Source organism: Netta rufina, assembly GCF_964035555.1.
Source record: "Netta rufina genome assembly, chromosome: 21".
Classification (NCBI taxonomy): domain Eukaryota; kingdom Metazoa; phylum Chordata; class Aves; order Anseriformes; family Anatidae; genus Netta; species Netta rufina.
Genome location: NC_140145.1, coordinates 4,487,572 through 4,500,177, shown reverse-complemented (window position 1 = coordinate 4,500,177; position 12,606 = coordinate 4,487,572). Strand labels below are relative to the sequence as shown.

The window sequence follows — 12,606 nt, the reverse complement described above, 5'->3', positions numbered from 1 at the left end:
TCTGTATGGTCTCCACCTGAAAGCCGCAGGCCCTGGGGTCGCTGGCTTGGACGAGGAGCTTGTGTTGGTGAAAGAATTCAAATTACAGCCTCTCGTCCTGCTGGAGGTGCTTGGTGAGGGAAAGGCAAAGGCAAGGATCCCCAAATCATGTATCTGACAAAGCAGGCATGGAAAAGAAACCCTCCCGTGGTGTTTAAAGCAGTCTTGGGACTTTTAGGGATCCCAGCTCAGAGGTTTTGAATAGCAACTGCTGGGAATCGTTTACAAGTAGCATTTCTCCTAATTTCCTATTCTGCCTTTTAATACTTCCTTGGGAAAGAACGGAGGCTTTGCATTACAAGCAGCTTGAAAGATAAAGCAGCCAAAACCAATGCCCTGCTCCACCCGCAGCCCTGCCCTGGCTATTTTCAGTTTTGCCTGCAGATCGACCCCGTTTAAGTGGGTGCAAGAGGTGAACCTGAACGCTGTCGCTGCGCTGCCTCTGATCCTCGTGGATGTGAGAAGCGGTCTGCCAGTCCCCTCTGCTGGCTGCGGCTTGCTGGAGAGAGCTGCACCACCGCACAACCAGACGGCTCCCAGCAGAATGGGTGAAAAAAACAAAGCAACACACCCAACCTTAAAAATAACCTTAAAAATATATATTTTTTTGAAAGTTGGGGCATCCTTCTGAGAGCAAATCACCTCCCTGTGGGGGATGGACAGCTTGATGTTAACTCTGCTGACCTCATGGCCAAATTTCAGCTGCTTGCAGCCCATGTCCCATAGGACCCGGGGCACTGTGTGCACCCTGTGTGCTGCTGGTGCCCGCTCCCGTCCTGCAGCGGGTGCAGCATCCCCACGGCCCCTCTGCTGACTTCCCCAGGGCAGCTGCAATCCAGTTCTGAAGTGACCGAGATAAAATTTCAGCTTTCGCAAAGTTTCGAAATGTCAGCTTCTCCAAAAAAGGGGGCAGACCCTTGAAGAGAGAGCGCAGCAAGTCTGAGCTGGTGCACCCCGAGAGCTGGGCAGAGCCAGCAGCGTGGGACAGGGGCTGCTCGGGGCTGTTTTGCAGCTGGGGGCAAAGAGCCCAGAGGGGCAGTGGTTCCTCGGGGTGCTTTGGTAGCTGGGGGCAAGGAGCTGAGCGGGGCAGCGCTGCTCGCCCTGCTGGCGTGGGCAGCAGCAGGCAGAGCTGGCGCAGGGCAGCAGCTCCTCGTGGCTCCCCGCCAGCCGGCCTGTCTGAGACGGAAACCCAAGTGACGATGCTGATAAGAAGCCGTGCTCGTGGCCAGAGGCCCAGGGGCCCCGCACGGGAGGGCAGAGCCCGGGGGAGCCTCCACCAGCTCCTTCGCAGAGGCTCGGTGCTCTAGCCCGCTTCGCAGGGCTGTCCTGCGTGCACAGACTCCCCTGTGCTGAAAACCACCGCGTACCCCACATCCTGCCCAGGGCAAGCATGGGCGCTGCAAAAAGATGTAGTAGAAAAACTAAAGGTTTATTTTTTCTAATAAAATACATTCTCACAAAATAACCCTTTCTTTCCCATGCTGGGGGACTGGGGCATGGTTCTTGCCAGCTCTCCTTCCACTCCCCTCTCCTCAATCCAGAGCCACTCAGGGGCACTGCTGGGGAAGGGAAGGCAGCGATGCTCTCCTGTAAGAGCTCGGGGTGCAGGATACCCCAGCATGGCCCCGGCACCCCAGGCAGGGCTGATGGAGGTCCTGTGGGTGCTGTAGCAAGTGTAGGGCCCCTGTGCCCCATGCAGGTGTCACCCACCCCGGCATCACAGCAAGCCTTGCCAGATGCAGGGCACTGGGCCGGCCAGATCCTGCCCTGGCTGCAGGGTGCTGCGTTCACGTGAGCTGGCGTTGGATGCTGCTCCTGCTGGCCTTGGGGCTGGGGCTGGGGATGACGGCTGTGTTTTGGGAGAGGAAGAGGAGGAGGAGGAGGAAGGTGCAGGTTTGTCGGTCAGCGTGGATGCTGGAGAGAAAGAGGTGCGTGGTGGCTTCAGGTGCCCTGCCCGCAACTCGCCTCCTGGAGAGATGCTGCTGCCTAAAACCCTAAAACCCCATGTCCGTCCCACATCCCCACCCTGCCTGCCCCAGGAAGCATAGATGCCACATCAGACATTACAGCCCACTGCTGTTTCCCACCCTGCGCCCTTCCAGGGCCTTAGGAACCCCCTGAGACCCATAACCATACACCAGCTGGGCTGGGGAAACCCCGCTCACCTCTCACTGCGTGTTGTCCAGCTCCTTCCCTTTCTTATGCGACTTTGACTGGGGGTTAAAGAAGAGAAAACGATAATTCTTTTACAGACCTGCCCCCTGCTAACATTGGGGGAACAAGCAGCCGGGAAGCACCAGCTCCTAACCCCCAGCATGCGAGCTTATTCTCAGGTGAATTTGAGGGAACCTGCTTTCATATCCTATGGAAGGACAGGAAACATCCTGTGGTCACAGGGATGGTCTCAGAAAGTGAGTGAGTCACACAGAAAGTAATTTTGGAGGGGAGACTCACGGCTCCCAGCCTCGGACATCCCCAGGGGCTCGGGGCACGCACCCACCATCACCCACCGAGAGCCTCCGGCAGGGAAGGATGTGCCGGTACTCACAGGCTCCTGTTCCGCGTACTTGAATTTCTTCTGCTTGTAGTAGTCCCGGCCTTGGAGGAAATGCAGCAGGAGCAGGTCGCAGAGCACAGAGGCCTTGAACCAAAGCACAGGCAGGGTTGGGGCTGCCCTCCCAGCTCGCCTGTGCCCTCTTGTGCTCCCAGTTTGTCCGGGTTTGTCCCACAAACTGGGGTCACTTCTGCTTCAGCCCACTGCGTGGAGCTGCTGAAAAGCATGAATCCTCCAAAAGTCCATTTAGGGCAGAAAAGAAGCTTGCTGGGACTGACACCGGGCAATTTCAACAGAAATTAAATGCTTCCCCTTTGGGTACACACAGCGCACACACCCTTTGAGTAGTGCCAAAGTCTTTAAGGATCATAACAAAACAGGATCTCAGGGCTGCGCCTTGCTGCTCACCACCTCTCAGACCCCCTTAGCAATGCATCTAACGTGGCTGTCAGGAGGGCTGCCCAGCAGGACATCGGATCCCTCCAGCCCATGGCCACGGGTCCCTGCTCCCCACGTTAACAGGGCATTGGGCATCTCCTTCTCGCTCCTGCTCATCACCAGGGCACTAATCAGACACAAAACAGGAGCTGAAACCACCCAAACTTACCACTCCAAAAATACCAATTCCAGAGCCGATTGTGGTCATGGTGGGGATGATGTCAAATTTGCCCGCCTGCAAAAAATCAGAGGGAAGTGGTGAGATGCTGCAACGAGCTCGCGGCAGGCTCGATAAGCGGAAGGCTGCGATAGCCACAGGTAGGGCTCAGCTGAGGAGCCTGGCAGCAGCTCCAGCCACGAAATTTCCCACAACCCAGAGAAACAGGAGCTGGTTAAGAGCTGGTTTTAAACTCATTCGTCAAACAGAAAAATATGGTTGTTCTGGGTTTATTGAAATTATTTTGCTTCCCATATTTTTAACTAAAAAAAAAAGAACACATACCCTTTAAATATTGCCAGTGGGAGTACCACAGGGAAAGCCTTCTTTCCCAGTGGGAAGAAAGAGAGGGGAAAATAAAAATAAATAAATAAAAAATAAAGATAAACACAAGCGTTCTGGAAATGTCAGTGAAAGGTTTCAGCCTTCCATGGTCCTCCCAAACCCTCAAAGTGGGTTTGTTCTGGGACAAAACCAGAGGCTGAACTGCAGCTGATAGATGCAGCCCATACAACGGCCCCATGAGACCCAGCGCTGCATTACGGTGCTGCTGACACCCGTGCCCAGCTGCCCTTACCTTGCCGTTCACCAGGATGTCGAACCGGATCCCGAACACCTTGTACAGGGTCCTCTTGTCTGTCCCATCTTCCTTGTAGTATTTGGCGTACCTGTGCCATGAGACAGGGAGCATTAATGGCTTGTTAATGGGGGTCTGCCACTCCACAGCACTGGGACCTTGGTCGGATGTGGAGCAGGATGGGGTCTGAGGATGCTCCTGACCCTCTCCTAACACCCTGAGGGACTGGATTATTGCTTCCCTATCCCATTCCATCAAGCACTGCTGTCTGGCATTGCAAAGCCAGCACCTACATTGGAGAGCAGTCCTGGATTTACTGCCACCCACCGAGTGCTGTGGCATCTCCCAAACCCCCACTTTCAGACCTTGCCTGGGGAGGCAGCGGGGTGCCCTCACCTGAAGTTGAAGCCTGGCGAGACGTTACTGTCGTCATTGTAGAGGCCATGGAACTGGTAAACGGGCTTGCAGTGCCGGACAGGCCAGTCCAGGTCGCAGTTCCAGTCGATGGTGATGCCCACCACTCCGCCCTGCAGCGGGGACAGCAGCACTGGGTGACACGGAGACACCCCAGCCCTCCTCGTAGGTGGCCCCCCTGGGTGCTACAGGGTGTCCCGGCTCCCCGGTAGGCTGCATGCCCTATGCTGAGACTCTTCTTTTGGCCCTAAATGCTGGATGTATGACGAAGTTCATGCCCTCTTGTTCCTGAGCACCATGCTACACCCGGGGCATGGTCGGTCCTGAGCAGCGATGAACTCTGTGGCCCTTCCTTGCCTGATTTTGCCCATGAGTTTTGCCTGCCCCATGGTTTAACACATCAATCACTAAACCCCTTCAATCAGTACACTAGAAAAGGCCACATCTGAGGAGATTCATCATCTTTAAGAGATTTAATTCTGCCACTGCCATGCAAGGCCCTGGGAAATCCCACCCCTCGCAGCGGTGCCAGGTCAGCCGGCCCCATGCCCCCCTCCCTGTGTCCCAAGGCACGTCGCTGAACATCCAGTACCTTAACGGCCAGGACAGTGAAATTCTGGCCCGATTCCTTCACCACGTAGCCCAGGCCAAACACGGGGCACAGGGAGTCAGTGACTTTGTGGTACGTGCATTTCTTCAGGTAATCCTTGGTGACGCTCTCCACCAAGTTGCGCCTGTGCATGAAAGCAGAGCGGGAAAGGCCCTGAAGAGCCAAACAGTTTGGGTGGGGAAGGAGCTGTGTGTGTGACCCCGCTCCAACGCCTTGCCCAAAGCTGGAACATGTCAGAGCTGGGTCAGGCTGCACAAGGCCTCGTCCTCCATCCCACACGGAGCACAGACCCTCTCCTCCTGCTTCCCCCACCCCACCCTGTTCCTCCTGAAGCTCCCCGTGTGGCTGCCTCCCTGCTGTTTGCTCTCCCACAAGTGTCTCCACGTCAGCTTTGGGTTCACTGCTCTGCCTGCAGCCCCTCCCCATGTTTCAGCACGTACCCACCACCCTCACTTCTTTTTGCAAGCCCCTGTTTCATCCCCCAGCCCTCCCGCGGCCTCCACCACCCCTCCCAGCCGCCTCCCCCCCACGAGCAATGCTCTCAGCACAGTTTCCATCCAGGACAAATCACCAACAGTGCATCCCACAGCACCCACACTCAGCCTTTTTTTTTTTTTTTTTTTTTTTTGCCATCTCCCCCAGAAAGGGTGAAAAGGGTGAAAAGGGTGAAAAGGGTGAAAAGGGTGAAAAGGGAAGGATGACGTCTAGCCTGCCACCCAGCTCTGCCCTTTCTCCTAAAAATAGCCTTTCCCCGAAGCCTCCCTGCCCTGGATGGTTTTGCAAACCCCATGCCCTGGTCAGTCCCATCCCAGCCCTTCTGCTCGGCAGTTCATTAGCAGCAGTGATCAAAGGCAGGAAATCCCCCCTGACCCCAGCTGGCTCCGGCCACCCTCTACTCCCAGGCCCTGCTGTCCCCTGCCATGTCCCCCCTGCAGCCCCCGCCACCACCTCGCCCCGCTGCCAGTGAGGGTCCCACCACCCCTTGTGGGGCAGCCCCACACGTGCTGGGGCGTTTAACCTCGGCTTCAAAGTGGGGATGCGACTGGCTTAGTGAGGAATCCACCGTGCTCAGCACAAATAGCTGCTCCTAATTTGCCCCAAATCAGCTATGGGACTGGTGGTGTCATAAGTCTTAGATGCACACTCAGCTGGTGGTGGAGGGGGCAGCAGCTGGGCTCACTGGTGAGGGATGACAGCCCCACGTCGTGCACCCAGCTCTGCCCCTGATTTCCTCTCCAGGCCATGGCCAAGCAGAAGTCCTCCCCCCAGCCCTCCCCGTACCTGGACACCTTGAACCTGGGGAAGGTGATGCTGTTCTTGATGAACAAGGTGAACTTCTCCGCTTCTGACAGGAGGGCAGGGCTGAAAAACAAGTGGTGGCACGTGTCCATGGCAAGGAGGAAAGGACTTGGCATATGCCAAGAGGTGCTTCACAAGGGTCCATGGAGGCTGGAGATGGAGAACAGCTCGTGGGCAGAGAACAACTGCTCTGAGGGCGGCTGGGCCACGCGTGGAGAACCCAGCAGAGAAGGGGAGAGCCACCAGGAGCAAACCAGGCCGGGAGGGACACAACCCCCTGGGGACACCAGGCAGCATCTAAAGCCACAGGGTCTGCACCAACCCGGGCTGTCCTGGCAGCAACCTGCAGAGTCTGGGCTTGCTCTGCCCTACACCGACTGCTTCTGGTCCCAGCCAGGTGTAAAATGGGGTGACAGCATCTCTGCTTACTTGGGAACGTGGTAGTCAACTTCAACAGGGCACCAGCCAAAGATCTCGCAGGTCTTCACCGAGCTGTTGAAATTCACACACCTGCCCGTCCTGAGCCCTGCGGGGCAGAGAGAGCTGCTCGCATCCCTGGGTCCTGGGAAAACCCAGCTCAACACCGGGATTTGGGGGACCTGGCTGTGGTTCCAGCCCTGCCACGGCCATCCAAAGCACCAAACATAGCCCCTTTATTAGAAGGGCAATTAACTGTGGCCAATTAGCTGTTAGAAAGCTGTAAGTATAGGGGAAGTGTTTAATTTCCTTGATTACCCTTTTATCAGGAAAGTTTTTTTTTCAGCTCAGACATCATTTGGAAGAGGAGAGCAGGGCCAGCCCGGGTAGGACCCTCTTTTGCTACCGTACCTTGTCCCTCGCGGCTGTAGGTCCCCTTGCTGCAGTTGCTGTCCCTCGTGCAACGCCCGGCATCCGGCAGCTGTTTGGGGAAAGCCGCTCAGCGCTGTGTCCCACCAGCACCCCCCAGGGCTTCTGTCCGTCCCCCCATGGGGCAACAGCCTCCTCCATACACCGCTTCCAGCCATGGGCATCCGAATTCGGCAGGGAAAAGGGTGAGGGGTTTCTTTTTTAAGCTTTAAGGCTCCCGCTTTTACTAAACTTCTCGCTCTCAGGAGAATTACTCCATCGGTGCCACCACCTCAGCCCCCCGAGTTATCAACGCTGTGACTGCTGAAGGGAGCCAGGGCGCTTACCTCCGGGCAGGTTCCTTGTTTCTGTCCAGGGGTGATAATGAAGTTGGTCATCACCACGAAAGAGTTGTCCCCCTGTGGAGACACAGCCAAGGAGCTGACAGCCGGCACGGTGTTTTTGGGGAGCAGAGGAGCCCCTTCCCCGTGGGACCCCAAAACCACCAGAGCATGGCTGGGTGGGTGGCTCCTTTCTACCCTGAATTTGTGTCCTTGGGTCCCACCTTGGGAAGCTGGTGGTGACCTTGGGAGCCGTGGTGTCACCAGTCCCCTCTTGCTGCCCTCATCTGAAGGCACTGAATGAGCCCTCAGCCTTGTGGGGGCAGCATCAAACGTGCCCCACCAACCAGGGGGGGTCCCAAGCATCAGGCGCTCCCCGGGGACGACATGGGGAAAGGTTTGTGGCAGGAGCCCCCTGCTCTCCACCAGGGAGAAGCTGTGCTGTGGGTAGCCCCGTGGAAAGCTGGCACCAAGGACCCCACCGGGCCCTGCTGTATGGGGTCGGGGTGGGAGCAGCCCCCCCAGCCCCTCCTGCCTCCTTACCTGCGGTGGGAAAACGTAATCCACCACGTCCCAGACGTGCGGGCCCAGGACGCTCTCGTTGGTCATCGTCAGGCCTTTGAGCTTCACCGACACGGAGCTGACAATGCTGTCCTGCGACTGGTAGCCCTTCTCGTAGAGGAAAACCCACCTGGGGGAGGAAGGCGAGGGGTGAGCACACTGGGGACAGGACGGGACGGGGTGGGACAGGGCAGATGCAGCGAGGACTGCCCTGTGCTCCAAGGCATCTGCAATTACCTCCCAGATTTCCTCTTGCTAGAGGGCCTGGGGATGTGTTGCTGAACTCTCCCACCCATGCTCATGGTGTATGGGAGCTGCAGGACCTTCCCTCACTGCAGGCTCAATTATTTGGGGGTTTGGGATGCATTTTGTGGCTGAGGGCAGGCGAAGGCAGGTAGAGCCGGGTCTGGAGGGCATTTAGGATTGAAGCCTTGCTGGACTCAGCAGCCCACCTAGTCCCTTCTGATCCCCTGCACTAATATTCTCCCCAAATTGCTGCCTCCGGGGTTGGGACATGGGTGAGCCCAGGGCCCCTCCAGGGCCACCATTCCCCACCCAGGGCCACCATTCCCCATCCAGCCCAGGGAGCTGCGGTGCCAGGGGCTGCGGGCATCATCCCTCGTGCCGCATCACCCGGCTCGTTGGGGCCAGCTCCTGGCACTTTTTAACCCAGGGCATAAAGAAGCTGTCGCTGGATGAAGTCTGACTCGGGGAGCCTATAAACACGGGTAAGTGACCATGTCGGGTAGTGCTCCCAGCACTAAAAAAGGAGCGCTCTGCTTTTTGTCCCTGCCTGGAGCTCTGCCCTGCGGCTGCCGGACCTTTCAGGGACGGTGCTTTGGGGTCTGCAGCCCCATGGGTGTCCCGAGCCAAGGGAATAGCACCCTGGGCTGAGGGCAGAAACTGGGGCACTGCTGCAGAACTTGCCTTTTTCACCTTAAACCTGTACTGGGTTATACTGGGAGGGCAGGGTGTGGCCCCATCCCAGCTGCCGAGCCCCGGCAGCAGGGCAGCATCTCCCCGTGCTGCCAGCACCTCCTTGTGCCCTGCCGAGGGGACAGAAATCCCCTGGTGGTGTCACCCAGCCTCCTGCCCCATCCTGCCATCGTCTCGGCCTCCTCGCATGCAAACATTTCAGGAAGCCAAAGCCACAAGGCGCAGCTTGCCCAGCTGGCAGCGATAGCGCCTTATCGCGGCGCTGTCTGCAGCGAGGGGCCGCTCCTTCCTCCGCGCTCATGTCCCCGCTGCGGCCACACGGTCATGCATCCTGTGCCTCCTGCCAGGGGCACGGAGCTGAGATAACTGCAAATAAATCAATATCTGCCTGCTGAGCTTGCTTTCGAGGAAGAGCTAATCTCAAAGAGTACGGCTCGGGGCAGGCAGCGGTGACATGCAAGCAGCCGGGGTCCAACAGGACATCCTGACCCCACCAAGGCAGCAAAAACATCAGAGTTACGGCAACGCCTCCTCCTCTGCCCCTGCTCATCACCCCTTCAGGTTTTTCTGCTGATCTCTCCTTGCTGCCCGGCCCGTTTTAGCTGGGTTACTTAAGCCGTGGTTGCTTCGGAAATCCTGCTGCAAGCAACTGCCCCTGCCTGTTCCCCCTTCGCAGGAGTGGTTTGGGCTGAGGGCGCCCTGGCGAGCAGGGCAGGGGCGATGTGGGGTCCCAGTGCCATGGCACAGCCCCTGGGATGCTGTCCCCCCTTCTAGAGGAGATGGGGTGAAGCTGGGATTGCCCCCACAGCTGCCAGGAGCTCGCTCGGAGCCCCAGGTGTGACCACCTCTCTGCTGTGCTGTGCCAGCCACCCTGTGCTCCCCAAATACCCATTTTTTTCCCCCAGTTCTTGCTCTGCTCTACCCACAGCAGCCGGGCACCCCTTCTCCGTGCAAACCTCCTACCATGGGTCCTTCCTGGCCACCAGGTGCAGGTGCTCCAGCCCATTGGGCACAGTGACGATTTCTGCATCATTCCCAGCCCCATAACGCGGCACCCTGTGCCCCACCACCTCTCACTACCACATCCCCGGTGCCTTCTCCCGCTACAAGAAGGATCCCAAGGGCTAAAGTCAGCTCTGAGCAGCCCTGTGAGCCCCAGGGCACCTGAGGACACATGTCCTCGTGCAGCTCCAGCCCTCCTGCCCAGCTCGCTGCCCTTTTTTTGAGCTGCTCTTGGGGCTGCCTTGTACAAGCAAAGCAAAACAGGGCTTTGGAGCGCGGCCGCGTCCCGGCCCCACGGCAGCCGGGGAGGGGACAGGGAAATTTATGGCCCTGTCTGCAGCCGCCTGGGTCTCACAAATCACCGTGCTGGCCCCAGCTGCCTCTTATTTCATATAAAGAAAAATAAAAATAACAACAGATTCTCAGGCTGCTGGCCAGCAGCTGGAGCAGCAGCTGGAGGCGGCTCAGCGAGCGCTGGGGCTGGGCAGGGCTCGTGCCTCCGAGCAGCCGGGATGGGGAAGACACAGGGCTTAGCCCCACAGTGGGACACAGGATGGGGTTCCCACAGACAGGGGATGCGATACCATCGGCAAAACCCCCTCGTGTTGAGAGCCCCTTCCTCCCCGTTCCTTTCTAACGTGGCGGCCAAGCGCTAATTTGGGAAAGCGTGCCCCGGCGAGCCTTACCCGATGATGTACGCCAGGACGATGAGCTGGATCAGCCGGAAGGTCAGTCCCACCTTCTTGTTCCTCACCAGCACCATCCGAGGGGTGTCGTACTCGAAGAGGAAGGAGGACACCTTCTCCATGCATTTCTGCCCCATGGCTGCGCTGGGGCTGTGCCACCGCCGGCCCCGCTGCTCGCCGCGGCGCCTGTTGGGCCGTGCCTGCCGTCGCTCCTCTGTTTGCAGAGAGATAAAATAAATAAATATAAATAATAATAAAAATGCTATCGGAGCTGCTCCGTGCTCGGCCGGGCTGTCGGGCTTCCTCCTCTGCGTGGGGACGGGGTTTCCTGTTCCTATAAGCGCTGGGCTGGGTGCAGCGGTGCCCTACATGGAGCGGGGGTGGGACGGGTGCGGGAGGGTGCAGGGGCCCTCCCTGGGGACAGGGAGGGAGCAGAGAGCAGAGGGGGTCTGGGCAAGGACAGAGGGGTCCAGGGGAGGATTTTAGGCAGTGCGATCAGGGCATCACCTTTCTGCCCCCTTGATGTTTGGGGTTGCGTGTCTCCCATCCTTGTCCCTAATCCACGTCCTGCTCCATCCCCCCCAGAGCCCACCCGGACCCCCAGGTGGGGGCACTGAACCCCAGCACTGGGTAGCCAAGACCATGGGGCAGCCAGACCCCTGGCTTGGCCCCCTCCCACAACGAGGTCGCCCTGCTGGGGCTTGGCTGCTTCCCAGCGCTCGCCCAGGGGCTGATCCGGGCACATTTCGAAGCATTTTCAGCATTTCCAGCATTTCCTGAAAGGCCCCTGGGAGCGGGGCTGGCGGGCACACCCTACAGTGAGGGATGGATGCTGCAGCACCGTGGTACGTGGCCAGCACAGAACAGGGCTGGAGCTGAGTGTGCCAGGCTGAAATTCGGGGCCTGACATCGCCGCAGTGGGGTTTGGGCTCAGCGCTGGGCAAAGCACAGAGCTTGTGGGTGCGGGACCCCTGGGGACGGGGCACTGGTGGGGAGCACTGGGACCGGCTGGGCGGAACGGGGGATGCTCTCCCCAAAATCCAGACCACGTCTGCTGACACCACCTGTCACAGCCCAGGGCCCTTGGCTCGGCGTCACCCCGTCGGCACAGCCCTGACCAGCGTGAAAACAGCAGAACAAATCGCTTGCAGTGCTGGGCATGGGGATCATGGTGGGGAGGCAGGCCAGCCATTTATCCACAGCCTCGGGGCACCCCAAGGAGCTCGGGTCTCCAATTCCTGCACTCCCGCGTTTCCAGTGGCACGGCCCCATCCCAGCTCCCCACCGCGGGGCTACGCGGGAAGCTGTCAGATGGGCGGCCAAAAGCAAATGCTGATGCTAATCGTGTCAGATTGAAGGCTGATCCTGCTATTGAGCGGAGCAGACAAACCTTATAAGCTTAGATATCTGTCAGGAGAGCAGCAAATAACTTACTGTATGAAACGAGGCCTTTTAGGGAAGGCTGCTCACCCTTGCCAAGGCCATGGGGATAATGAAAATAGGACAGCTAAATTTAACAGCAAAATGACTTGTAAAAGAGTCACTTCTAACCTTCCTCTGGTACTTGGAGTCAATAAAATGGTTAGAGCATGGATTTAGCTAAAATAGTTTCCATCGGGGGATAACGGGCAGTTAAACTGGGGGATAATCTCCCAGTTTAGTCCCTCCTGGAGCCGTGACGCAGACCCCGTGGCGGTGCCGGCGCTGGGCATCACCTGCCCGTGAAACCCCAACATTTGCAAACCAGCTCCGAAACCTCATCTCCTGCTGCGCCCAGCTCACGTCACTGCCGTGCACACCTCGCCCCCGGCTGCTCCCTCCCCGGATTTAACGCTCGCTGAATTGCTTTACAGCAGGGGTTTAATGGCCAGGGGCTGGCATTGCGACGTGGCACAGGCGGTGCCAGCTGGCCGGCAGGCCCCGGTGCCATCCTCCCCTGTTTGCAGTGACGTTTCCCCCCATGATAACGCTGTGATCTGCTATCAACGCCCCGTCTGCAAGGTGCTGACTGCAGGGAAGCGGTGTGCCCTGTCCGTAAATTAAATGGTGATGGTGTGGGACCTACCTGCCTGCAGGAAGACGCCGAGTTCACGGGGCCGTGGTGCTG

The 12,606-nt window shown here is 58.3% G+C and overlaps 1 protein-coding gene across 1 annotated transcript; it reads right to left on the bottom strand.

Annotated features, from left to right (window-relative positions):
* Window positions 1-1,619: 1,619 nt before the first annotated feature.
* Window positions 1,620-10,636, bottom strand: P2RX1 (purinergic receptor P2X 1; the record flags this gene model as incomplete). The annotated part of the gene is made up of 13 exons (XM_084299864.1): window positions 1,620-1,953; window positions 2,205-2,252; window positions 2,588-2,680; window positions 3,201-3,266; window positions 3,826-3,916; window positions 4,222-4,352; window positions 4,832-4,973; window positions 6,131-6,211; window positions 6,578-6,674; window positions 6,977-7,046; window positions 7,321-7,392; window positions 7,858-8,005; window positions 10,500-10,636. The coding sequence occupies 12 exons, from the start codon at window positions 10,634-10,636 to the stop codon at window positions 2,208-2,210; spliced, it is 1,173 nt and encodes a 390-aa protein (XP_084155990.1). The 3' UTR covers window positions 1,620-1,953; window positions 2,205-2,207.
* Between the last annotated feature and the right edge of the window lie 1,970 nt (window positions 10,637-12,606).